Raw genomic sequence first — 23,569 nt, forward strand, 5'->3', positions numbered from 1 at the left:
TATAGGCGACCAAATTCTATATCGCCGAAACGGCGTTTTGTAATCTTTTTGTAAACATTACCTATTCTCTCAGGGTGTGAGAGATTTCTTGGTTGTAATGTCGCTTCCTTCCACTTCTTGTTGAGGGCTTTTGATTATTAGCAAGTCTCATTAGATATCTCTGTTTTTTCAATTAAAATTATCTTTACTTGTAAGAAAGGGAAAAAAATATATAATTAATAAAATAATTTTTAGGCTGATTGGTTAAAGAGATTACAAATTTTTATTGCTCATATATGTAAAGTATAAGGAATGTGATCCACTTCCTTATACTAATCAAAAGTTGTAGGTCAAATAATTTAAGTATAATTATAAAACCTTTTAAACTAACAAAGTAATCAAGTTATCTTATTTTCGTAATGGAATGATAAAATTAACCTTACTATTTAATGTTAAATTAAAATGCATATAATTATTCTTTTAAATTTATGAATCAGCCTTCATGAAGTTCATTTCAATTGAAAACAAACACTCTTCGTTGAAGGCACAAAATGACCGTGTATGTAAAAAAAAATTTAAATTCATAATTTTAAATTAACAATTATTAGCAATTTAAGTTAAACATTAAATAAAAATGTCAATTCTGCCATTTCATTAGGGCAATGGGATAACTTGATTCCTTTTGTTGGTTTGGGGATTTTATAATTCTATTGGAAGTTTTATGCATATTTTTTATACTACAGAGGAATTTTATGATTTTAACCCTTAAATATATAATAAGCCATTATATAGCTGGAAATCGAATGGAAACATAACACTAATATCACTATGCATGTGTGGATGAATTTCAAAAGATCATTATTGTGTGTGTGTGTGTGTATATATGATTTGATCAAAATGTATATTCATATACAAAATGAAATTTGTTCTATTAAATCTGTAGACACCCTATTTTACCCCTAACTACTTCAAGTGTATTTAGTATTTTAACTCCCAAGTGCAGGAGCGAATAGGTAATTTAAACTTCTTCATTCAGTCAGAAAGTCATCACAATAACGGACCAGGCTCCGACAAGACCGGCCCATGTTTTGGGTGTCGTCAACAGGTTGAGTTGGGCTGAGAGACACACTAGCATTTTCCAAAATTTCATTGGGATAATAGTAGTATAAAATAATTTTACAAAAAATAATTCAAAGAATAATTCAAAAAATTATTCAAGCGCAGTTGTCCACAGGCTTATAGTTATGTTTATGATGACACGAGTAGCACGTTTATTTAGAACACAATTTAAAATACGAAATAGAATAGTAGTACAAAATAATTTTACAAAAAATAATTATCAATACGAAAATCATACATATTTGGTCCAAAATACCCCTCAGCCCTTTAAACACCGTCTTACTAAAAAAGTAAAAAGACTATTTGGGCTCAATTCTATCTAATAGTAATAATATAATAATGATAATGACAAGGAAAGACCATCACCAATGTTTGTTTCATTTCGAAAAGAAAAAAAAATGTTTGTTTCATCTTGCAAAGTTCTTGAAGGAGATGACTAGAGATGGACCAACATACCATCCTGCACAAGTGTTCGAAGTTTCATCCAATGACATTACATAAACAATTGAAATCATTGTTTTGCATAAGTGTGGAAAAAAGACCAGAGAAAGTTATTTAGTATTATTCTGTACAAAATGACTCTTGAGTCCTCACATATCAACCAGAACTTTAATCATTTCACGAAGCTCTAAATAAAACAAAGCAATTGTTGTGCCCCAACTAGCATAAGTTACTCTGCATAATTGCATTTTTGCATATCCAAAAATTAGGGCACACACGGGCTCGGGGCACCTCCAGAACTATTATATAGATGATGAGATATAGATGTACTTCAACATATGTTTCCTACAACATTCAAGCTAAACTACCAAAACAATTATGCTCACAAGAACAACTCAAATTCCTCTATGTTACAGCCGGAATGAAAAGTAGCCCTCAACAGCTAATTTTACCTGCTTATATCTGCCAACGGGACCCAACTCGTAGAATTTCCCAAGATTCTTTTGTGCTTACACAACGTCAAAGCTCCCATTCATCTTCTGCCAACAAGTGGGCTGTGTGCAGCTGATGTTGCTTTACGGTGTGATGTCTGCCAGTGGTGGTTATTGATACATTCATTTCTTTAAACATTTCAATCTTAGAATTGACAAGACTGCAAATTACATCCAAACATGCCCATCACTCGACTTCTTTTGTTTCTTCTTTTTTCTCTTCTCTTCTTTTATTACAGCGCTTGCTTCACGACTTGAATGCCGGGATCTTATTTCTTGTAACTTTCTTTTTGCATCTTGAAATAGTGCATCAGACTTCAATGCCATCAATTGCTGGGTATTCATGAAAAAAAAAAAAAAAAAAGTCAGCTTCAAGTTTCTTCCGACTAACAAACATTTATAATTACAATTCGTGTTGGAATCGACTTCAAATGAGTAGATTAGACACCCTGTCCAACATGTTTTCTTGGACAAGCACTCAACAGGCCTTTCAAGTAATTCAAATTTCTAACAATTATGCAATAGTTATCCAATTGAGTACTTTTCCTTCAAATTGAGTTATGTGATAAGAACTCTTATGTTACGTGAAGAGACAATTTATTAAAAAGAAAAATAAAAATAAAATTAAGGCCTCGGCTATTATCAAAGTGTTTTACAGTACATAGTAGTACCAGATTCTTATGCAATTATACATGATTTGACAACAGCCATTAGCCATTTTAACAGTAGGGACACCCAAAATAAAAGAAAAAAGGTCAAAATATCCTCAGATTTTGGACAGAAAGTAAACACAGTTGACACAATATTCTACATAGAAACATGCACACCTTGAGATGATCCATAGCAGCAAGGTTGAAACCAAGGGTATCCTTGCATTCCTGAAAATTTTCAGGCATCACATTGTCAGCAAAATGGGATTAAGGCAATGACAGATTATAATAAAATTGTCAGCAAAAGCAGCCGTAAATTTCCTTTTTTATTTTTAATTACGAAAAAGAATATTATACAAGTGAAGCTCTACTAATCACTGAGACTTGCGAAGAAGCCAAGCAGGAATTGAAGGCTACTTCAATTCATTTGAACTTAAATGGCATGAATAGACATCTGAACTAGTGTAACAATGATACTTTTTTTTCCCTAGTTGGTAACAATGAGACTTGTGGAGAGAATTGACATAAAAACACAAACAATGTATATCTTCTTGGGACAAAACAAACAATGTTTTCGTGAAGCCCAATCACTTTAAAAAACTAAACTCCAGCTTCTTTTCTACAATGTACCACCGGAAGCCTGTGACATTTGCAAATGATAGGACTACTGTATTTATAAAGTGATACTACAATATTTGAAAATATAAACAACAATATATGTAATAGCGATTCCATATTTGAAACGTTGATATATTAATTACATAAATGTATATCATCTATGGAAACTATTTCACGAATTTCTTCTGACATCATAAAAATTATACAATATTCAACCATATAACTATATATATTTCTATGAATCAAATTTTGCAATACTATTACTTTTTGTATAATATTTGCATCAAGGATTGTTCAGATTGGCAAGACAAACCAACCATTTGATTGTGCTCTTTTTGATTCAAGAGGCCGCCTAAGTTTGAATATCAGGAACCCAATTACATGAGGTGAAATAAGTAACCATTCACATCACTACTCATAAAGAAAAAATAGTAACAATAGCCGACTGTGAGAACCGTTTTCTGCCATTGCCAACAGCCTATAGAACTAAAATTCTCACCTTACACATTTACAACCAAATAATTTAAATTTCTTTACGAAATTTTCATTATATAATTTTGAAGAACTAAGGAGGCTTCCTTGCCCTTTTACACTCTACCCATGAAACTGATCAGAGGATTACCTTGACTCTTGCATGAAGAATGTCTTTGAGAATTGTCAAGACAGGTCTGGCGGCTACTGTAGTAACAAGCTGGTTATGATGTATCTGCAATAAGACTGTAGCTACCCTACAGACAAGCTCAACCTGCAGGTACAAGTAAGCAACAGTTAATGAATCACACGTTAACTTCCAATGCAAGAACAAAAGACGCGAATAAGGAATTACTTAGTATATAGCCATTAACTTGGTTTAAACTATAGACAAAATAGTATACTCCAGATTTATATTGTGATCAATTAAATTTACAGATTGCAATAATTCAAGTAGGTTTCTCATTTGTTGTAATTTTGATAACACCAGCATCGATTTCCATCAAAAGACAAATAGCATGGTAGAAAATTTCAGAGGGGAGGTCCAAAATTATTTGTATCCAGTGCGTACAGTTGCACAAACTGAGACCCGCCAAAAAAAAAAAAAAAAAACTTCTTGTAAAAACTACATTGAAAATCACTTTAATTACCGAAAAAGAAAAATCACTTTTTTTCTGAAAGACTAATGTAGTTCCTCACTGGGGCTAGGAAACTAAATAATGGATAAATGGAACTTTTTATGCCAAAAGGAAATATGACATGAAGGACAAATTGGAGACGTAGGGGGGATTGGTAAATGGAAGAGCCCATCTAATATACTGAAAAATCCACTAAGGTTGAAAGGGGTAGTCTGTAAACAGCTACTAGATAACCATCATAACCATCTTTTATATGGACAGCTACAAAACAACATATGCATAAAGTCATAGGAAAAGTTTTTAAAAGTTCATGATATTTTGAAAAATAAACAATTTTTCTACATTGACTTTCACATGGGACATGAATTTTGGGACCTCTAAAAATGAAAAAATGGACAAGATCTTGGGGATGGAGGGAGTACAATTTTTGGTCGTAGTCGCAAGGCTAGTATTTTGTCACTCTTTTTTTGTACTCATTTTTTTCAATTTTTGTGTGTCTAACAAGAACTCCTACATATGAAGCATGATAAAAAAAAGATCCAATTTGGGACAACGGAAGAATCCTCAAGCCAGTAGGAACTTGCTACATGCATTAGTCAGTATATAATAACCGTACCGTGTTTCTGACATGTATTAGTTGTTATATATGCATTTGGATTAACATCAATTTCATCATGGGTTGTTCTATCCTTGAAGGACTAGCCCATAGCACGAGACTCCTGCCGTTGCGGGATCTAGGGTGGCACAACAGTGGTCAGAGGTTCGAAATGGATACAGCCTCTCTGCACGGAGGTAAGGCTGTGTCTATCTAACCCTCTATAGCTCCTGCAATGGCGGGAATCTCATGCACTGGGCTAACGCTTTAAAAACTTATCCTTCATTGAGTAAGTTTATTTCTTAAATAAGTACAAATGCATGCATATATTTCTTTATTTCTTAATTAAGTACAAATGCATGCATATATTTCTGTGTACACCAACACTTTCGCATATCATCATGTTCACATATTCAAACCTTATCAGGATTTAAGGACCAATCCTTCAAGTAAGACAAAAGCTTCAAAGCATCTGAAAATGGTAAAGCCTGCAAGCAAAACACACTTGTTCAGAAAGCCACCCTTCCAATGAACATAACCCAAAATGTGAAAAAGGGAATTGCTAGCCCTCTTAATCATTACAATAGAATATTATCTAACCATCAAAACGAAGAGGCTCAATATTCAAGCCCAAATAACTAGGTCAATTTACCATGAGCGCCAGAGGTCCCAAGTTACACACCTACTGGCTCTAAGGCAACAAGAAGTGGAATGCAATATTTAATTATAGACTATCAATATCCATTTTGATCGGTCACTTAAAGAAGGGATGAGTTATTTCTGAGTCCCCAACAAGCAGAAGCAATGAATATGTGTAAAATAACATGGGCAATGTTGATCTTTTTGGTAAAGATTCAAAAGAAGATGGAATCAGTGGCAAGGATCAAATGTAATTCTAGTGCAAGGGTACAATTCTTAATCCCTAATACATATACACCAAACTTGTTCAGATGAAACAGGTCAAGATGAAATGATAGTTTAAATTTGATTTGTTGCAATCTTCCAAAGTCAAATTTAGACTGTAAAGAGTCCAAAGCATGACTTGCTGCTTCATGAAGTAAGGACTAAATGACAACCAAACTGACAAGATTTAAAACCTAGGAACCACAGGAACTAAGTAATTAAAAATTTTCAAATCTTGCAAATGAATGGTGGCTTGCTATTAGCAAGTTCTGTTCCAAGGGAATGTAAAAATTTCAGGAAGTCAAATTTAAGAAAGGTGTTGTTTGATGAAATGGAAAACTATGTGATGAAACTTTAGAGCTGAACTGTAAGTGCTGAATTCTAAACATTGAATTTGCAACTTTTGATTCCTTTTATTACTACAGCACCACTCACCAGTAACGTCTGCTCAAGATCATTGGTGTGAACATTTGAAAGTGCACGAAGAACGTAATCAGATGGAGACAGCCCAAGCATGATAATATTTGGCCGAAAGTCTGCTACTCTTCCCCCTGTTTTCTCCTCCTGAAATCACAAAACACAGTCACAATTCTAAAATCAAATCCAGGATCTTAAGAAACTGATTAAACATTAAAGTTCCCATTATTTGCTTCCTATTTCAGAGTTTAAATCATCATAATCCCTACAAGTATGGCCGATGCATTTTTTTATTTTCAAGTACTTCAGTAATCATAAGTTCTTTTTTTTTTTTTCCTTACCCAGCAAGATATAACAAGAATATCTAGATCGTAGATTGTTTCAAGATCCTGAAATCAAAAAAGTCACATTTTTTTTTTTCAAGTACTACCTTGTGATTCTATGTTGTTTCATATCAATTGTACCTTTTCATAGAAGTTAATAAGGTAGAACATTTGAGACAACAAAAATATTAAGGTTGTTATAATCATAGGTACTCTAAACAGAGTAGAAGTATATGAAGATCAAATATTCAATATAACAGGATGGAAATAATTAGCACTGAAACAAAGAGACAAGAAATAGCATATTGCAAATAAACATAGATATCATCAATGTCAAATCTGAAAACAAAATCCAAAAATATATATTTTTGGTATGAATCCCTTAACCCCCAAAAACCAACTAACAATTTTCTCAATTCATTTTACTTGTAGTGTATCGAGTGAATAGGAAAAGCTGTCTACCCATATACAAACAAATGTGACCAAACTCATCACAAATGTTATCAATCAATACTCATAAAAGCTTTTTACTAATAGCTTCACTATTTATGTCATCACCACACCCATTCATATTTGGCTATACTCCCCTCCATCAGTATGCCAAGCTGCATGTATTATAATTCAGTCCTCCTCTCCTCCCCCTCTCAATATCTTTCTCAATGTTCTCTCTGATGGCATATCATAGAGGTGTCAGGAATCGCGAGTAAAACAAGCATAAGCTGACAATAGTGCAAAAGGGGGTGAAATTAGTTATTTACATCATCAGCAATCTACTCTGGCTACATTAACACAAGAACTTTTGCTTCTTATTGCAAAAAACCAATTCTTTCTCTAGAAATATAACAATGTGTAACATTACAACATACACTATGAGCATGAAGACAAGGCCAACCTTAGAAATGATAATTGCAGGAAGATGATAACGAGAAGTTTCATCCATACTCTTGAATGAAGAAGTGAAGGAAAAGTATTCATTTTCTTCACACAAGGAAGGGGGATGCACCTCAAGCCATGAAGTAAAAACGTAAAAGTTTTTGACTCTTAAAAATAATAAACTAATAAATGATACAATAGTAAAAGCATCAGAAAAGGAAGGAAAAAAAAAAAAAAAAAAAAAAAAAAAAAAAAAAAAAAAAAAAAACAAAAAAACATGTCTGTGTGAGTTTAGGAATAAAAAAAATAAAATGATTCTCAGCAATGTTAAACCATGGAAGTTGAAAAAACAAGCCCTTTTGTTCTAGAATGTGCCTTTTAACACAATTTGTCTTTTTGCTTTACTTTTTCGTTATTTTTCCTTCTTGAACAAGCATCAAATAAATTAAGGGAACATTCCCAACAATTTGAGGTCCATGAATAACCTAAACTATGTTCCTTGCACTAGTAAAGTAAAGAGGACCACCTAGATTGGAATTAGTGCCCAATTGTGTAAAGAAATTTTTTGGAGCAAATTTTACAAAATGATGCAAAAGTAAATAATCATCAAACCACAGAAAAACTGCAGCAGCTTTACAACTTATAAATCATGCTAGCTATCCAGTTTGACCTTGCAGATTGTAAGAGTAGGAAACTGTTCGATGAAAAAGAAAATAGACATAAAGCAATACACAATCATTATGAAATACACAGAGAACGATACACAATACGATTCTGCAACCTTCCAGCTAATTGAACAACAAAAAATATATATATATATATCTTTTTGATTGACGAAAACTAAACATTTACATATTTTCATATGTTAAGTGTTATCCCCCCTCTCATGGAATGAGGTCTTCTTCGCCCTCCACCTAAGCTGCGCAGGAAAGGCCCAAAGCCAATCCCAGGGAACAGTAAAGCTTCATATAGGGTACATGAATAAGGGATCTAAGAGCAACGATCCCTACTATGATCGTTACATGTATGATACTCAATATAGTTGGAATAATCACATTAATAGTTGCATTGACAGTTATCTTCACTCTCAAATTTATTCTATAAGAATTCAGCAGCCAGCTTGCACATCCTATGCAAGGACAGGTCGTATCATTAGAATGAGAAGAGGTTTATTGACAACTAGCTAACAGGTCAGTTTTACGCATTTGCAATGATTAAGGAAGAGAACATCTTATAACTGGTGTGTAAATTTGAATAATATAAGACAATGAATGCTGTTTTCCACTTGACATCTTTTCCCAAAAAAATATGTGAATTAAAATGTGGTCAGCTACTTACCAGAGGAACAAATATGTTTCAACTTTTCACCAAATGCCTCAAGATTCAAACTATTTCATTTTAAGAAGAATTGTCTAACAAACAGCATTTAATTATCTTTTATGACTTCACCTCCCGAACAAAATTTGTCCACTGGTTTTTCTGCTCCTAACGTGACCTGGTAACAATAGAGGATCCTGTTACATGAATCCTCATATAGGAAAAGCAGTCAAAAATCAAGCATACACAAAAAATAAAAAATCTTAGAACGTAGATGCATTTAATCAAGAAATTCTATAACATGAGTGTTGGGGCTTGAGGGCATTTAGTCTCTACCATCCTGTTATGACAATCATATATTAAGTAGTACGCGAAGCCTCACTACCAATAATTTTATGAGCATTTTATGGTCACATACACGTAACACATCAAATTAATTAACAAGTAACAAAAACAATTGGGAACATATCTTGTACCTCATGTTCAGCAATACGCTTTAATTCTGCCTCAGCCATGTCTAATGCTTCAATAATTGAGTCAGTTGCTGTGAGGGTTTCTTGAGTTTTCTTCCCTGCTAAAGCCACAGCTCCCTCCTCCGGAAGTTCTTCTTTAGGTGCATACCTGTTTTCAAATGCATTGTCAAGGTCAGACTCAAACATCTCTTCCAACCTTTTCTCTTTCTCTTCCTGCAAATTTAAATAGCACACATTAATTGTTGAAAAGAATAATGGAATAGCTCCAAATCTCAACTAAATCATGGAAACTAATTATCACAAGTTAATTATAACATATTTTTGCCCAAGCGAAACAATAGCATAATAGCAGACACAAGGAAATTAAGGAATCAATACCTCAATGAAAAATGGTTCTTCAGTACGATCCCAACGACGGATTGATCGATCATGAGATCCCGTGACAACAAAATCACCACGGTTGCTGACTGAAAGACACCAAACTTCAGCGTGATGCCCCTCAAGAGTTAAAAGCAACTCAAATTTATCCGCATCCCAGTATTTTACAAGGCGGTCTTTTCCAACACTAAACATGTAATGGGTATTGCGTACAAATTGCACCGCCATAACACTGTGATGGAGAGAGAGAGAGAGAATTATTGCAATTACTTTTCACCAAGAATCCACTATGAAGAATGCAGGTTTATATATATGTGATAATTTTAGTTTTCACAATGAACCACCTGTCAGCATGAGCAAAAATGGATTTATGGCAGTCACCAAAATCTAAACCCCATATCTTCAAGTTTTTGTCTGCCGAGCCACTAACAATCAAATCTCCGTCTGAGGAAATATCCATGCACAGCACAGGTAACTTGTGACCATATAATGAGAGGAAAAATTTGAGTGAATCCATAAAGAAGACCTGAAAGAGTTCATAAAATTGCATACAATAATTAGTGGCAGATGCAAAATAGTATCTTTGGCTTTCAAAAGCATACTTGTACCCATATGCAACAACACCAACTCATATTCATGATTACATTGGACGCAATATTAAAAGGAAATTAATACATTAATGAAAAGAAGAAAAAAATACATTTAAGGAAAAACATAAGAGGGGAAATGAATTATGCTCCATCCCCGATAATTTAATTCACCATTCCTAGAACTGTCTTTATAATAAAAGTCACAAGTTAATGAAGGAATGATGCAGGAAAGAAAGCAGAAGGTGATGAGAAGACAAAGAAATGTGATGTGAAAAAGAGAAAGAGTGGAGAAGGGGATGACAACACATAACGAAAAGGGTTGAGAAAGTCACAAGTTAATGAAGGAGTGATGCAGGAAAGAAAGCAGACGGTGATGAGAAGACAAAGAAATGTGATGTGAAAAGAGAAAGAGTGGAGAAGGGGATGACAACACACAACGAAAAGGGTTGAGAAGAGCAACCACAAAGGAGAGAGCTCTCTGAAACTCACAATAATCCTCAAATGAAGTCTGAAAAAAATTCTGTTACTTTTATAGGCAACAAACTAAAACCCTAAAAAGTTAAGGAAAACAAAATACCAAAACTTTAAAAATGAAAATACCAAAAAAGTCTTTGTAAATATCCATATGCCTATGCCTATTGTAGGCCCATCCTGACTTCCGTTAAGGAGATTTAGGAGCATCCAAGAAATCAGCTAATTCAAGTGCAGACACTTTGAAGATATATCAAACAAATATTTGGAAGTGTCAATGTCCGACACTTGTCAAACGTGGATAAACTGATAAAGCTCCTTATTAGAAGTGTTTGTGCTTCTTAGATGGGGGGATGGTAGAGGTACACCAGGAAAATAGAAGATGCTCTATCTTGTTGTCTGGTTCAGTAAGAAAGAAATGCAAATTAAAAGACTGTACTGAGTTATTTGTATTGTTTAAAAATAAAAATAAAAATAAAAAAGTAAATATAACTTTTTGAGGGGAAAAATACTGTTCACTTTTGGGCAGAAGCAAAATCCATTAGGATGAGATGGAGTCCCTCCCTCCTCCCTTTGTTTCCCTCTCCCCTCCGTTAAACAGCTCTTACTTACTTCCCTTTTCCCTCCCCCTTTCCTATCCTCCATTCTTCCCCTAACCATACACATTGTAGACCAACGTTAAAACAAGATACAGATCCATTAGGCATATAGAACAGGCAAGGAGCCATGGTGTGCCATGTAATCTGCAACGTGGCACAACAGAGGTAAGGTCACGTAGTGACAATTAAAGTACGATGAGGTAGTTCTCATAATAAGAATTGTTCTCTTTTAACCCATAGACAAATGATGAAGGCTCATATCATTAAAATACACATTGTCCGCTCCAATTGGAAGCTTAATCATATCAGACTACTGATCTAACTATATACTTTTTATAACTTAATCTATTGATGCATTATTTACTTTTCCTATTATTCATATCCTAAATGATATCTTTAAAGAAATCTCTGGAGAAGTAATTCTTGATGTTTTTGTCTTTTTTTAGATTAATTTTTTTTTTTATAAGTGTCTTTTTTAGAATTTAAGGAAATAACTAGAAGCAACTTTTGGATCACTCAACTTATTGTTTCGACACCAACAAGGGTTGTAACCCGGTGTTATCTCCTCTACCTCCCAAAGTAGAAGGTTGAGGGTCCAAGTTCCTATAGGGGGTATAGTAGGAGGATGTGTTATTTGCCAGGGGCAAAAAAAAAATTGTTTAGACATAATTGTTCAACTTCGGAACATCTGTTATAAAGCCTCAATTGATAGGGTCTGGGAACTCTGGACCAAACTCAACGTTGCTGCCATCTTGAAATAGATGGGCTACTTTATTTAAATATCTTTATCTATTATTATGTGTCAGGTTGATATTGTAGACCCAATATGAGAAGAAATGAAAGAAATTAGAAATTTCTGCAATCAATAAATTTAACCATACAGCTTAAGCATATCAAAATTTACATCATAAGATTCTTTTTTTTTTTTTGATAAGTAAAATTTACATCATAAGATTCAATCCACAAATCAATATAGTAGAGGAATTTATATACTAAAAATATAATACAATTGATATTAGACAAATAAAAACACTTTATTTCACTCCTTTTTAAGAAGTCCAATTTGACAAATGAAAGAATACCTCATTTTGTTTCTTAGCAATAATTTTGAATCCAAAAATACATTCAATGGATAAAGAGTACAACGAATCTTCCTATTAGATAAGGTTACAAGAAGTCAATCTGACCTTCACTGTGCAATCCAACAGGGCAACAACAATATACTTGGCATCAGGACTAACAGCAATTACTAGTACATCATCATTCATTTTAATATTCCTCACATGAGATACTGTTAGTTGCTTAGAATCCTGGGAAAAAAAAAAAAAGAAAAAAAAAACACAATCAACTTAATATTACTAACAAAACAAAATGAAGGTCTCTGTGTTTAGCAGTTACAGGCACGTGTTTTGGCTTTGAACTGCCAGCACATAGTATATTAATGAAAGCTAATATATACACACACACACACATATATATATATAGAGAGAGAGAAAAGGATTAAGGTTAATATGCAAAGTTAAGGAAGAACCGCATTTGCAACTTCTAGAATGTCATTACGTAAGCAGATCATAAATCAATAATGAGCATTTTACTGGGGGAAAAAAAATCAATAATGAGCACTCTTTGGCTTGAAAAAGTATGCAAACTTCATAAAACAGCAACAAGTAGACAACTGAAGATGCAACATTAAAGTTACATGTATCTACCTACTCTGAAGCTGACTATGAATATACTCCCAACTATGTCGAAATGACACAACCACTAGCAACTAACATGCAAGGAATTATTTTTTAGTTTACGCATTATCAACTTAATAATTTCAGGAAACAGAGGTAGAAGACAACAACGTCCAGATGAACCCGCATCTTCACGATCCAGTATCTTTAACCATATGATGGATAAGAAGAATAAGTGTCATAGTGTCATATGCAAGTAGACGTTGTTCATGAAAAGGATTTTCAAATTGGTAATATTTATCAAGCAATATTTGATGTGGGATAGTACACCAGTACTTAGAAGGATTCCCCATCCACCATGAATTGTACTCTTCATCAACCTATAATACCCTTCACATTTCATCAAAGAAAAATAAATAATGAATGGCAAAATCCTAAAAGTCTTAAAACTCACAACACACACACACACACACAGATGAATCAATGATTAGAGAGTCCACGTGTAATTACAACTCTCTATGAAATGTAGATTCTTCCTCTCCAGAGCCCCGACCAGTCTTAACTGGAAAGCTTTCAGACCCGTGTGAGCAAATTATACCAGCAACTTGCTGTGCCGTGTCAACCTGCTTTTTTTAAAAAAGTTAAAATGGTAGGGGCATTCAAACAAACACAAAGGAGTACAAGTTCTCAAACGAACAGCAAATTCTTCAAAAAAAAAAAAAGAAAGAAGAAGCCATCATCATTCCACATTATGTCGCATGAAAAGAATAGTTTCATAGTATGATATGCTCATAAAATTTATCCATATGACGAGAGAGAGAGAGTTTAAAGAACACACTCGACCAGGTTTCTGCACAGTCTGATACTCCCAGAACTTAACATCATGATCTGTACTCCCAGTGACAAAACCATTTTCATCTGGAGTTGCCACAATAGACTGAACAGCACCACCATGAGCTTCTACTACTTCCATGCAAGTACCACTTTGAACATCAACAATTTCTAGAGACCCACCTTTTGTACCAACGATAGCATACTTGTTCCCAGGAACAAATAAACTACACAATCCATATCCTGAATCAATAGTTCGAAGGCAGGAACCAGTACTTGGATTCCATATTTTTACAGCATTGTGACTAGTTGACATTAGAAGAGTGTTATCTGAGCTAAGTGTAACACTTCTGACATCTGCACGATGTCCCTGGAGCTCAATAGCAACGGTTTTTGTGGTTGAACTGCTTTCAATAGAATAAATTTCCAATAAATTATTGTTCAAAGACAATGCTAAAGTTGCCAGCGAGTTCTTAGGATTGATCGGACAGAAAGAAATAGAGGATATCTTCTTGCTAGCTCTTACAGTCTGAAGAAGCTTAAAAACATCAGGTACTGTAACAACAGGAATATTGGCTTCTTCTCCAGCTCCTTGATTTGCATCTCCATTTTCAGTTACCTCAACTGCTCCTTTAGTGGATTTCTTCTCCTTCTTCCTATTAATTCTCCTTTTTGCTTTACGCTTGGATTCAGCCTCATCCAACATACAGAATATCTCTACCATCTTACCTGCAACTTGACAAGCCAACAGATTTCCAGACTTACTGAACCTCACAGTTGCAACTCTATCCTTGCTCTGTCGCTGAATTTCACCAAACTGCTTCAAGACTTCCCATTTGCTTTGAGTGGATGAATCCCCACCATTCACATTAATAACTTCTGTTCCATTTATATTAGACAGAGACTGTCCATCTACCAAGTCATGCTTTACCATGTAAAACCGAAGCTCCGGATCTGCCGACCCAGTGACCAAATATCTTTCCTCGGGGTCAGCATCTATTGACCAAATTTCACTATGATGACCACCAATAATCTGAACACAATGTTGAGTCTCAAGATCCCAAACCCTCAAAAACTTGTCCTTGGAGGAGCTAACAAGTTTTTTACCAGCATCCAAGAAGACAAGATCTGTAACCTAATACAAGAAAAATGAGAAGAATCACAACATTGCAGATGGAGGTTAAAAATAGCAGCAAGAATAGCCAGTTCTTATTAAGATTCAAAGGTTTTACTGAAATACTCATAAATATAAACCTGGTCACGGTGCCCACGAAGCCGAAAAAGTCCAGTCTCACCGACCACATCCCATAATATAATATCATTATCTTTGCTTCCAGATGCAAGCAAGGATCCAAGCTTGTTGTACCGAAGGGCAACTGTGGCCCCTTTATGTCCATTCAATGTGGTTTCACATGTTCCTTTATCACAATCCCAAATTCTTATACTACCATCAGCATACCCACTTGCTATCTGCAACCAAAACCATTTGTCACCTACTCATCAATTAACAAAATCATAAAAATAAGAAAATAAAAAACAACAGCCTCTGCATCAAACACTCAATTCAAATACAAAACAAAACAAAAAACACACACACACAAATGCACCCGATTCTTATTGCCTGATCTATTTACTTCATTTGGTTGCTGAGAAACTCAGGAAAGTTAAAACTCACCCAAAAAGAAAAAAGCAAAAACAAATTTAGAACTTTCACTAACACCTCCATCTCAACTGATACAAAATCTAAGGGCATTGGGCGCCCAGATTTAGAATGGGCCAAATTCACAAGTTAATTAGCATTCTGATGTAAATTTTCATCAACTTGAGTGGAGTCACTTGAGAATAGGTAACTTCACCATATTTCCTATGGCCGATTGAGAATTTCTTCAAACAAAAGAATCCAATATTTTCATCGTCGTCTTTTAGGAGCATACTATTGCCTAAGATATATGCATTCAAGATTATGAACTTACATATTAACACTATTACTCTTATTTTTAAAAATAAAAAAATAAAAAACAACCGTATTACCTTTTTAGACATATACCCCGTATATGTGTGTCCATCAAAAAATAAAAATAAAATAAAATAAAGGTTGAGTTCATAAAGAACTTTTTCCCTGTAGGTTAATGTGTAAAGAAATGACTCAAAACTAGTCAAAGTCCATTAACAAGGGGGAAAGACGAGGATATTCAAAATTATCTCCATTGGTAAACAATAAGCAAAACCCATTCTAAACTCTAGTTGAGTTTGGGCATAGATGACATACAAAGAAGTAACCACGATCAATGCCATACTTTTACTGTTTCTGTAGTTTCCCAATGTTGAATTGGTTTTTAGGTTACATAACAATTCTGCAATATTCTTCTTTTTTCTGTAGCAGATGATTTCTTTTTAATTCTGGATTTTATTACAATTTTAATCAAAATTATAAAAAACTTAACAGCAGACCAAAATTCAAATTTTGCAATTATATCCCTTGAAATCTGATTTCAATCATTTCTGTTACAGCTACCTCCTGAACATCCATTAATAATGGCCTTCACCACCTAACCAGATCATAATTTTTCAGTGATTATCTACCATTCAACAATCTCTTCATACCCATGATCTAAGTTTTTTCTTTATGAGTTTCTACCTATTTTCCATCTTAAAAATAGTAACTTAGTCCAAGGCCTATCCTCGTATCTGTATTTTCTCCAACAAATACTATGTAAAATGTGAATGAATTCATTGGATTGAAAGGAACATCCAAACATTTCCTCAAATCCTTGTGTTTCTTCTGTATTCTCAGCAATTAAACCGAGTGCCAACTCAGTCCTGAGCCAAAAACTTTGGTTCTTTCCTTTCCTCCAATTTCTAAGATAACAAATGGAAGGTATCCCTAATATCGTGTGTATGTTTAATTAAGTGAGAACACGCGCGCGCATACACACAACACACGTGTATATATATATACATAATGAAAGAATAGAGAGGGAAAGGGGGTGTACCAGAGAGGAAGGAGAGGAAGCAATGGAGGTGACCGCAAGAGATGGACCGCGAGACGAAGGAGAAGGTGCTAGGGTTTTGGTACAAGCGCCTTGCCGGACGTTCCAAAGGCCGACCTTTTCGAGAGCTGGTGCGAGGAGGTGCTTGCCGGAGCTGTCGTAGGTAATGTTTGAATCAACGGAGGCGATAACTCCAAACGCCGCCGCCGGCTCGTATCGGAGGTACGACTTCACCATTGCTACACTCGCTCTTTCCGGCGGAGCTTTTGCCGCGGTTCAAGTATAAGGAATTCGGAATACTAGGGTTTAAGGGTTAAAGTGGGGTTTGACCCTTTCTTATTTTTCTCGCGCAATTTGGGTTTTGCAGGTTTTGCTTCTCTTGTACGTGGTACTACTAAATTTTGTTTATAGTTTTGTGTACAGTATTATTATTCTCTTACTGTTACAATTTGTGCAAGCCAACGTAGACTAGACCGTACTTGGGGTTGAGCTGGGTAGCCTAGTAAGAGTCACATGTGTGGGGTTTTAGGTTCAACTTACCCAACTTTTTTTGGGTCCTCTTTCTCCTCCTCCTCATTAGGTATAAAAAATCAAAAAATAAAATATGCTTGTATTTAAAAAATATATATCTAGTTGTGCTTAGCAAAAAATTATACGTACCTTGATAATAAAAAATGAAATGTTGTAATCAGACGAGAGTATTTAGCAATCACTACTTCAAATATCAAATAATTTTTCGTACTCAAAACATCCGTCATGACTTTCTCTTCTATTAATAAAGAGATGTGATTGGACTATTTTTATTGTTTTATATATATATATTTTTTTCCCAAAAAAACGTGTGGTTTTTAGAGTGAGAAACTAGGGAGAGAGACCAAAAAAATAGTATAAACTATTAGTTCGCCACAATGCTCACCAGCCTCACTCTCTACCTCGAGCTTGCGCCAATCCCTTTGGCTCGTTAAAGAAAGAACTCCTCCAACACAAAAAATATCTCATACCAAATGGCCTTTACCATTTTTGCAATAAAAATTGACTTTGGATTCAAACTTAAAACTTAATTTGTGTTGACATTGAGTTGAGGTGTCTCAACCCAAGTTAAATTTCTACTTTTTATATATTTATACTTTTGAATGTATTACATATATTTTTTAAATCATGATCCAATTTTTTAAAATCTTAATTTAATATATATTAGTAACCATTTGGAAAATTAATATCCTGATTTTTTTAATATTTTTTCAGAAATTCACATTCAATTTTGTAAATTTCTTTTTAAATGAATGTGTGTTATCTAAACGAAACCAACCCAACATCAAGCCGATTTTTGACCCGAGCTTTTTAACTCGGGCTTAATGGCAAGTTAGAAAATGTGAATGTTGGGCTAGAGACTAGAATGGAGAACTTGGCCGGGCCTATGATCGCTTTGTCCGCTGATATGGTCAGGCCTTCATCCTAGTTGAGTCGGTTAAAGTCAACCAAAATGCACTTTTGGACTCAAACTTGGGCTGAACATGTCTGAGTCATTGACGCACTATTAAAGTCTATGAGCTGGACCCATTTAGCCCCCTCTCTTGAAACAAATGCCCATTACGCATGCTAATTGCTAAGAAGTCAACCTCAAGTCACATAATTCTTCTAACCTACTGAGTCCTATCTTCTCGCTTGCTCTCACGAGCTATGCATGCTCTTGCTTTTGATCTCACTATATGTAACTTAGATTTTACCCTTTTTTTCGCTCCCGCTCTCTTGCATTCAACCACACATCACTCTATGTGACTTAGATTAGAACCATACTAGTACATTCTCACCAATCACCAATAGTCAACATTGGACTCAAAATGTTGGTGTAGGGCCCACTACAATGGTCCACATTAGTTGTCCACTCTCCACAAATTTAAAATTTTTCATTCAATTAATATTATCTTAACATAGACACAATAAGTTAGGATTGTGAAAAGCTTCAATCAAAAGGGCATAAACAAATTTATGAAAGTCCACACCATAAATTTTAGTAATCTCATACTCTCAGCTAACTAAATGAGAATATCAACTATATCAAATAAATGAAATAAAAAAGGACTTCAAATAACAAAAGTCCCTGGTGGAAGTATTACCATTTACCAACTTCTCAATTAGCTAAAGAAAAGGCCAAAACAAAATGGACTGCCATATATACAGAGACACATTATTTGAACATTGAAATTGAATATGTTTTAATCATGAACGGCCTGCAACAGCACAAAGCACTGATACCCCCCCCCCCCCCCCCCCAACGTTAGTTACCATTTATGGTTGGTGACAACTGTAAACACCAAATCTTCAAGCATGGGAGATGAGACAGGGCAGATCTATACGTGGCTCCATTTTTCTTCATTCCAATTATTTATATATATATATATATATATATATATCTCTCTGTGTGTGCGCGCGCGTGTGTGACATAACCATTTCAATCGGTTTGTTTGGACTTCTTAAAAAAATTTGGAAATATTACAATAAACTCTTTTATAGGGATGGCTTTTTCTTCCAATTTTGTGGGTTTTCGCCCGTTCTTAATTGGGCGAATTTGATAGCACTTTAAATAGGTTTGTAATGAATATGGTAAAATAATTTAAAACCCGAACCGAGTTTGGAACCCGGGGGTGGGGGGACCAACCTTTAAAATTACACTTCCAATAAAGTAACAAGTGTTTTAAAAATATTAAATATTTATATTATATATATAATATAATTTATTAGCCCAATTTGAGCACATTAAGCTAGTTTTTTTTTTTTTTTTTTTTTTTTTTACATAATAAAATTGGCATAACCCGGTCCACCCCGCAATTAAACGGAATATACGGGACGGAGTTGGCATTTTGTCTAACAGAGTAGGGGTGGAGATGATAGTATCATTTACAAAGCCATCTCAAAATAGGGGCGAAGTTTACATGACTGATTTTTTAACGTGACAGAGTAGGGTGTAGCCAAACCCATTCAACCTTGCCCCATTGTCATCCTTATTCCTATTTGTATTCATAAAATTGGACAGAATATCATCATTTACTAGTTTTAGTGTACAAAGTTTCTAGAATGTACGACTAAAAATGACAAAATGTTTTGTATATAACTTAATAATTTACCATGTTATTTTGATCATTAATCAAATTTTGTCACTTGTTTACAGAACTGAAATTTACATGTAAATATAAAAATAGCTCATGACAAAATATTTTGTATATAATTTAATATTTTATGTCGTTATTGATCATTAATTAATTTTGTTCACTTGTTCACCAAACTAGAGTGTACACGTAAATATAAAAATAGCATATATTGGTGGGATCTTGTCGATGTTGGCCAATGACAAAAAAACCGAAGCTATTAATTAAACTATAGTCTAAATGAGCTTGCTAGACATAAAACTATATTCTAATTTGGGAAAACGACAATTGAGTATGACATCGAAACACATTAATCTTTAAAAGAACCTTGCATGCGTGGGTCATTAAGATAATAAAGTCAGTCATAAAAAAAATAAGCATATAATTATAAATTTAGTTAGTGAGATTAATAGACAGATCACTATTCACTATATTGTTATATAGGGATAGTGTGTGTATATTTTAGAGAGGGAGGGAAACTAATAAAAATGGAGTGGCGGTGGAATGGTCGGCTGCCGGAATGAGACAACATGGCCAAGTTGGGAAGGGATCTGGAAACTTCGATAGGGACAAGATTCCTAGTCCAATGTGTTGGATAGATTAGCTTAAATAAAGAGTCATTTACCGACTTTCGTATCTTTCCAATCGTGCATCTCTCTCAATCACAATTATTAAGTTGAAAATTGGAGTAATGTGTACTGTGAAAAATACAAAATGCCAACAAGCGTCGGTACTTGATTCGTTGAATCGGGTGAATTCCACAGTTCACACAAAAATTACGCAATGTATAATCAACTAGACAAATATCTGTTTCCTGTCGTGACCGCAATGCTATTGAGACCGAAGTCTTTAACAGAATGTACGTGGATCACCGTCTCTTTTGCCAATTTTGACCTAAATTAGGAATGGCAATTTTTTTCAACCCGTGAATATTCGTCTTGCCCTCGTCCCTAATGGGATGGATTTGGTATTCTCTTAAATAAGTTTGTGACGAATATGGTAAAATAATTAAAAATCCGAAACGGGTTTGAGGCGGAGGCGGAGGCGGAGGCGGATTTAGTGATGAACCCGTTCCGACTCTGTCCTGATTATATATCTACCTTTTAATTTTTTTTTTAATATATTTAATAATTTTGAGACTCTTATCACTTTGCTGGAAGTATCCGTTAATATATTAATATTTATTATTTAGTAATTTAAAAGTTTGATTAACTTATTTATCAACCCAATTTGAATACATTGGGCTAACTTTTTTTTTACTACATAATAAAAGTGGCATAACGCGACTCGCCTCCTGCTGCGCCCAGCAATTAAATGACGTGCATGGGGCGGAGTTGGCACTTTGTCTATCGAAATAGGAGTGAAGATGGTATAACAATTATAAACCCATTCCGGAGTAGGGGTGGAGTTGGTCTAACAGATTTTCTAATAGGATGGAGGAGGGTTTAGCCAAACCTGTTTCAACTCTACCCCATTGCCATCCCTAACCTAAATATTTTTATATCCTTTACGAATATATAACTAGATGATGAGTAAAACCAAAACAGAAGCCGGCTTTATTTATGGCCTATGATGTAACACAGTAAAACACAAAAGTTAAGGATGCCTTTATAGTAACGTTTTCATTTTTTATTTTTGCAGTCTTAAGAAAGCAGAAACATAATTTTGTTTTACTGAATGACAAAAAGCAAAAGTGACGTTTATTAACATTTGTTGTTATCATAATTTTAAAAACAAAAAACAATAACAATGTTTAATAATAAATATTTGTTACAACGTACATAACATTTTTTTATTATTTTATTTTATTCTTCATTTTTTTTCATTAGTACCAAAAAACATTAAATATGTATGCAATTCAATTAATTAACACATATTAAAAATACCAAATACAAGATAATAAGATATAATATTCAATTTTTTTTCCCTAATTGCTACTCACACGCACTTGCCTCCATTGAACCCCTGACCTCCCATTGGGAAGTAGGGGCTTGGTACCGCTAGGCCACAAGCCTGTTAATTAAAGTATTCAATTTAAAATCACAAATCCTAATAATATCCAATACATAAGTACAAAATAAGATATATTAGGACAAAAATACTCACACCAATTATGTATATAAGTTCATGCATATACATCATTTATACATTTATTATATAATATATTTAACATATAGTATATTATAATAAATAAATAAAAATATTAAATAATATATCTATAATATAATATAGATATGGTTGTTGCATAATAATTTAATAATATTATATAAAATAAATAATAAATATAAAAAAATAATAAATTTGTCCCCAAAAATAATTTATAGTATTATTTAATATATTATATTTCAAATATATATATTTTTTAATAAAAAAATTACACTATATTATATATTAAAAATATAAATTTTATTAGTATTTAATATATAGCATTAGTATATAACATGAATAACACATATTTTATTTGAAATGAATAATGTATATGTAGTAATTATAGTAAAAATGTTTTTCTTCAATAGTGTCGAAAGCATGAAAAACGTTTTTTTAATATTTCTTCATTTCTTCACGAAAACAAAAAATGTTTTCTCTTATAAAAAAATAAAAATATATTATTAAACAAGATTTTTATTTTTATTTTTATTTTGTCTTTTTATTGGCCGCCAAAAAAAAAAACATTTTTTAATATATATATATATATATATATTCACAGACACAGACACAAAAATATATTATTAAACATGGTTTATATTTTTATTTTTATTTTGTCATTTTATTGGCCGCCAAAAAAAAGAAAATAATAAAAAAAGCGTTTTTTAATATATATATATATATATATATATATATATTCACCGACACAGACACACAGACACAAAACACATTGATGATTCATCACAAAGCTGAATCAAAATCATAAGATGGTGAAAGAAAGTGGGAGAGCTGTGGCATGGTGAAAGAAGGTGGGTGAGGTGCGGTATCCATTCACCTGTCTTGTCATGGGGTACCGACCAAACCAATACTACAACCATGTGCATTTTGAAGTTGGTGGCAGCGTAAGAAAGAACAATACTTGCTGTAATAACAATAATTGACATAATTGATAGTAAAAATAATAAATAATAAATAATAAAAAAATTGATTCAAGAAGACAGTCTGAGCCGTGAATATGAGAGGAGCAAGCAATATTCTGGTTTTTGTAAGATTACAATCAAGGCGGAGTCAGGGCTTTGGTTCTGGAAAGGTATGTTAACACTAATAAAATAAATTTTTTTCAAACATGCGTAAAATATAATAATGTAACAACAGTGGAAGAAAAAATAAATAAGAAGAGAAAAAAGAAAAAGAAGATTAATTGCACATAAATTATGCATGAGTGGAAGAAAAAATAAATTTTTAAGAAGAAAAATGAAAAAAAAATATATATATGAGAGAATTTTAAAGGAAAAAATAGACTTTAATTGTAAAAAGAGAATATAAAATTTTTTGAAGACGATAAAAATAAATTTGAAGAATAATAAGGAAAAGGAACAAAGAATTAAAGACATTTTTAGAAATAGATAATTTTATGGGAGATAAATTTATA

At 33.5% G+C, this 23,569-nt stretch overlaps 1 protein-coding gene across 2 annotated transcripts; it reads right to left on the reverse strand.

The window, feature by feature from the left end:
• Positions 1–1,628: 1,628 nt before the first annotated feature.
• LOC132312981 (uncharacterized) lies at positions 1,629–17,318 on the reverse strand. 2 transcript variants are annotated; one of them, XM_059811573.1, is made up of 12 exons: positions 16,850–17,288; positions 15,111–15,326; positions 13,864–14,991; positions 12,534–12,656; positions 10,031–10,212; positions 9,687–9,918; positions 9,312–9,521; positions 6,341–6,469; positions 5,422–5,490; positions 3,921–4,043; positions 2,858–2,908; positions 1,629–2,363 (listed from the first exon to the last, which is right to left on the reverse strand). In XM_059811573.1, exons 1-12 carry the CDS (start codon positions 17,081–17,083, stop codon positions 2,199–2,201), a joined length of 2,862 nt encoding a protein of 953 aa, XP_059667556.1. In that variant the 5' UTR covers positions 17,084–17,288; the 3' UTR covers positions 1,629–2,198. The 2 variants fall into 2 exon arrangements, with proteins under 2 accessions (XP_059667556.1, XP_059667557.1); XM_059811574.1 differs by lacking the exons at positions 1,629–2,363; positions 2,858–2,908; positions 3,921–4,043; positions 5,422–5,490; positions 6,341–6,469 and adding an exon at positions 6,476–9,013 and having other exon boundaries at positions 16,850–17,318.
• Between the last annotated feature and the right edge of the window lie 6,251 nt (positions 17,319–23,569).

The sequence above is a fragment of the Cornus florida genome, unplaced genomic scaffold (genome assembly GCF_030987335.1).
Source record: "Cornus florida cultivar Cherokee Brave unplaced genomic scaffold, ASM3098733v1 CherokeeBrave_3.0.0_Hap2_Chr06, whole genome shotgun sequence".
Taxonomy (NCBI): domain Eukaryota; kingdom Viridiplantae; phylum Streptophyta; class Magnoliopsida; order Cornales; family Cornaceae; genus Cornus; species Cornus florida.